Below are 4955 nucleotides of genomic sequence, written 5' to 3'. Positions count from 1 at the left end.
GAAGGACCCTAGAAGCGTTTTGAATCGAAATACCTGAGTGAGCCCAGATGAGCCATAAAATTTGCAATTTTCACGATCGGTGAAAGCAAAGATAGCATTCATTTACACTCGCACATTCCACACAAATTTCTCCGCTTAACGCATTTTTTTACCGATTACAAAACTTCAACCGCATTTCATGTTGACGTAAGCCGTAGAAAGTGAATATGCAGATAAGTCCTTTGTCTGAGTGAGCACGGCTGAGTTGTAAGCCCATACAAGTTTCACTTCATTAGTTTCGGGTCAGCCTGGGTCAGAGTAAGCTTGAGTTTGCTGGTTAACCGAGCTTGTCCCAGTGCCCATGAGTGACGAGGGGTTGGGAGAACTATAAGAAAGATGCCAATAAATGGCTTGCTATAAAATGGTGATGAAAGACCTCACATGCTGTAACCCTACACTGCCTGACAAGCTGGGACCCAATTCTGTGCTGTTTTCGAAGCTGTGATGTCAGAAACAAAAACCAAGAGTTACAGGCACGTCAAATTTGACATCAAGGTGAAGCTTGTAAAATGTGCGACAGTTCCTCATACAATTATGCAGTGAATGAGGAGAAATTCAGACACAAATACTAGAGAAAAGCCTGCCTAAAAAACTATAAGGTCTTTTCCAGCCTCTCCTGAAAAAAGAAATGGCCACATTACCTGTGGGTGGTGGCAGTTGCCACGAGTCAGAGAAAACAGGCTGGTCCAGTGTTGTTTGACCTGCAATTTTAGCAATACACTGTAAAACAATCTCGAGATACTTTACTGGCACACTGAGACTCCCCCCCAAAAAAAAGCTGAATCAAGAAAGAAATATGAGCCATTGTACCCGTGCACAAAAACACACACGGACAAATACAGAGCCCACGAATGCCTGCCGAACTTCAACTGAGGTTTATTCCACAAAGAGGCTTTTTATGTACAGAGGGCTGGTTTATCACAAGTTTATCACGACCAGATGAAAAAAATATCTGGCATGATAACCGGTGACAGCTAGCATGATAACTACCAATTCCCCCCCCCCCCCCCCCCCCCCCGTCCTAATACATTAGCACGCCTTCACATCGCCTACTTGGCTGACCCAACATGTTTGCCTTTTGATAATTCATCTCTTTTTTGCGCAGCACCACAGAAGGGTCGCTGACGCAGTTCTCTTTATCATTAGCTATGCAAAATGCTTCAAAAATTTCTCGATTCTTCAGTGTCTTAAACCTGCACAGCACTTGTGTCTCCTTGAAAAATGTCTTTCATGCTGGCTCGTGCGAGCAACGGCAAATGTGGTCAGCTAAATGACTTCCGCCACTTAATGAATGAGCTGTCCTGCGATGCTGAAGCAAGCGTCCATTAATGCAACGTCCAGTCTGACCGATGTAATATTTGCCACAGGCGAGAGGGATATTGTACACCATGTCAACCTCACATTTATTGAGGGGTTTAGTATGCTTGATTTTGCCGGTAGTCTTCTTCTTTAGGTCATTTAACAGGCGGCACATCCGTCCCAGCTTTTCCGGGGCTGAGAATACAACACGTACACTGCACTTGTCGCCGACCTTCTTGAGATAGTGTGACACCTGATGCCAGTAGGGCACAACAGCATGACTCACAATTCTATCAGAAACCAACAAGCCCAGCTCTCCACTCTTAGTGAGTCAAGACGTACTCACTCCATGCTTCATGGCCGTGAGAAAAAGCAATTGTTCAGATCAGGCAGAAGGCGAATCTGTGTGACATGCCAAAAAACTTGTTACACATGCTACTACTATCAGCAAAGCCCAGTCCAGAACATGGCCTCCTGTCTCACCTTCAAAAGCTGGAGGAGGCTGCTCTTCAAGCAAAGGGGAAGGGGTTCTGGGTGACTCTGCTGTTTCCAAGCCTACAGAATAAGGATGATACGAAGAAAATGATTATTATTATTCTCTATGTTCTCAGCTGGATATTAAAAGATATTCATCTCACATGATGTTGAAGACAAGTTCTTGGTATGTTCAGGTGTAGCACACAGGCTGAATGATTCATCTCTCACAGAAGTTTTGAGGCAAAAAAATATACCACAAAAATTAATGCCTGCTATGTGTCACGCTAAACAAAACTCGTGATTGACTAAGCGGACTGCACCTGACGTAGATGGGATCGAGTCAATGACTGTGTTGTTTCCTTGAGCCTCCTTGCATGTATCATTAAACGTACATAGCTCATAATCCTTGAAAGAATGAGCTGTAAGGATAAAATAGGAATAGCAAAAAATTACTAGTGACTGCTGTTTGTTACAGAAAACAAAGCTCTTGAGGGACCAAAGAGACTGCACCTGGCATTGATGAGGTCGACTCCATGACTGCGTTATCTTCTAGTGCCTCTTTGCCTGCATGAAAAAAGTTTGTATTGCTGGCGTTCATTTATATTATGGGCACATCAGAGACTTCAGCACTGAGAACTCACGGCGAAATATGGTAGGCACAGCATCTGGCTTGAGCTCTTTTCTTCCATTTTTGATGTACAGCTCAAACTGGTCTGCCTTAAAATGATCCTGCATGTATTTACAAGGCAACCATAATGAAAAGGTAGATACAAGAACTATTCACCAGCCAACTTGGCCATAAACAGCAGTGCTGAATATGCCCATTCATGACAAGTTTCTACAGCTGCCACAATGCAACAGGTAAAAACAGCATTTATTTGCATTGGCACATTCCGCGCAAATTTTTTTTTTCCGTGCCGCACATTTTCTCACCAGCATTAAAACTGTAATCGCAGTTTCGCGTCGACGTAAGCCGCATGTGCAGTACAGTACCACTGACAAAACCATCGGTAGGAAAACCAAATGCTATAAATAAATGGTCCGAAGATGCCTCGCACCTGCTAACCGTGCGATCGGTTCGAGAAACAGCCTTTACAGCGGAAATATAAATTATTGCACAAATTGTGAGCCTCGGCTCACATGCTTCATGTGAATCTCTACACTTGAATAACAACGCTTTATAATGTTCTTAACTTGTCATTTCCTGAGTAAGAACAGCTGTTTATCAGCGATAAGTCAGTTGCGAAATATGAGCACAGAATACCAGTGATAAGTTGACTGAGAATCAACGTATGCGCTGCGAAATAAAGTCACGGAAGTCGCAAGAAAAGCAGGAAACTGTTACAAACTCCTGGCATGTTACGCTGCAAGTAAAACTTACTGCTTCACTCTTATGTCGTCAGAAAAAAAAATCACTTCTTAGGTCCGCCGTGGAAAACGACCAACAATTCCGAAGAAGTGGACATGTATACAGAAGCGAGGAGTAGGCGCTCGAGATTCGGCGTACACAAGAAGCGATATTATACAGAAGGCAGTGGTTTTCACAGGCAATGCTTGAGTCCATGCGCTGCTGCATACCCACACGAACGATCAAAACGCAAGCGCAGTGCTCGCAACAAGGTAGATGCGACATGATTTCACATTAACCGTACATACTTCTCCAGCGCACAAGTCTGCTCACGTACATCAATGAGTAGCGCTACAGTTGATTCAACACAGCCGCTTAACAGAACATGAACATTACATTCCGAGTAAATAAGACGAACTGCTTACCTCGCATATTCGAGTTCCTTTCGGGGCGCGCTTATCGCGGCCCATTGTCAAAAGCCACCTCAGTCGCCGACGCACTTCAGCCGCCGACTTTCCACATGGCACTGCGTAAAACGCTTTGCCATTTCCAGTGCGGTTGGTGCAGTTAGGCGCACTGCACCCAGTCATAGCTGACGACTGCGCCTGTATCTAACACTAGAACAGATAACTTGACGCCACAGGTGCGCACGGAAAATGTGTGAACCGTATCACACCGCGTGTGGTCACACGAGGCGCCGACCTGACGAGGGCAGACGAGGGTTCGTTCGGCGTTGTGCCTGCAAGTTGGCTCCCCCACAGAAAACTGAGCACTTGACGTCACAAAAGTCATGTGATCGCGTCTCGGCGAATGGTGCACGGAGCGGCGAGGGAAAACAGACGCGCAACTCTGCTCCCTGCGGGAGCATATACAGGAACACTAGTCTCAGCCCCATAGGGCCAGGAACTGCTACCCTTCACCAGCTACACTCAGCAAATTTTCAGAAGGTGCTCCACCGCTTAGGTCGGGGTTTGCGACGGCTGTTGCGGCGCGCGTCTTTATCACCCTCTTTTTTTTTCTTGTCTATTTTCTCATCTTTCCGCACGAGGCAGCGGAGGTGGCTCAGCTACAGAGCCAGTAGCAGGCCCGTGTATTTTCCTTTCTTGCCTTGTCAGATGGAAGGAAGGATGCACTAGGTGCGATCCTCCTGTGAGGGTACACACCTCAACCTGCGACCATCATCATCCTACGGCTACCCCAGGCAAGGCCTCCCGCACCATAAGGTTTGGGTTTTTTTTTTGTTTCAGGGAGCGGGCTTTTCCCAGCCAAGGGGCTCATGCAATCCGGCCTGTTCCCACCGGGACGGGGTCGCAGTGCATATGCACCACGTCCGCACCACCCCGGTGGGTCGAAGCCTAACGCGAGCAAGTCTTCTAATATCTCACTTTGAGTTTTCCGTTTTCTTCTTTGAAGATCACCATGGGGTGTCCCCATTCTTCAAAAAACTTCTTTTTCTATAAGTGGCGTCCCTCTCTCTCTCTAGGTGGAACCATAGTTCTTTTCTGATGTTGGCCTTCACTTCATGGAGGCTCGGGGTCTTGTTCGAGTAGGCCGCTTTGCAGCGGGCCAACCACACCTGATATTTGACCTCTGCCAGTGTCAAGACAAACTGTTTGCGCCCTTCCTTTGGAAGCGGGTTGAAGTAGCGCACGGTGGGGTATGGGATCCCGGGGAGGCCGAACATATCTCTCAGACGCTCTAGGAGTGCTGCGGGAATTAGGCAGTCAAGAAAGATGTGCTCCGCTCTCTCGGGCCAAGCAGAAGGGACACAGGTCAATCATTCCTGACGTCG

General features: G+C 46.8%; 1 protein-coding gene across 1 annotated transcript; it reads right to left on the bottom strand.

The window, feature by feature from the left end:
• Positions 1 to 2242: 2242 nt before the first annotated feature.
• LOC146200506 (peroxynitrite isomerase THAP4-like) lies at positions 2243 to 3887 on the bottom strand. Its single transcript, XM_084592954.1, has 3 exons — positions 3589 to 3887; positions 2457 to 2544; positions 2243 to 2379 (listed from the first exon to the last, which is right to left on the bottom strand). Exons 1-3 carry the CDS (start codon positions 3751 to 3753, stop codon positions 2285 to 2287), a joined length of 348 nt encoding a protein of 115 aa, XP_084449080.1. The 5' UTR covers positions 3754 to 3887; the 3' UTR covers positions 2243 to 2284.
• Positions 3888 to 4955: the final 1068 nt, after the last annotated feature.

Source organism: Amblyomma maculatum, chromosome 2 (genome assembly GCF_055883805.1).
Source record: "Amblyomma maculatum isolate TAMU_Amacu chromosome 2, ASM5588380v1, whole genome shotgun sequence".
Classification (NCBI taxonomy): Eukaryota; Metazoa; Arthropoda; class Arachnida; order Ixodida; family Ixodidae; genus Amblyomma; species Amblyomma maculatum.
Note: the sequence above shows the minus strand (reverse complement) of the source record. Positions and strands in the feature narration are given on the sequence as shown.

Excerpts from the sequence above, each read along its gene's own strand:
- LOC146200506 (XM_084592954.1), bottom strand. The coding sequence starts at position 3,753 with ATGACTGGGTGCAGTGCGCCTAACTGCACCAACCGCACTGGAAATGGC. Across the intron at positions 2,545-3,588 it reads AAGGAACTCGAATATGCGAG|GATCATTTTAAGGCAGACCA; the intron begins GTAAGCAGTTCG and ends AAATACATGCAG. Across the intron at positions 2,380-2,456 it reads TGTGCCTACCATATTTCGCC|GCAAAGAGGCACTAGAAGAT; the intron begins GTGAGTTCTCAG and ends TTTTTCATGCAG.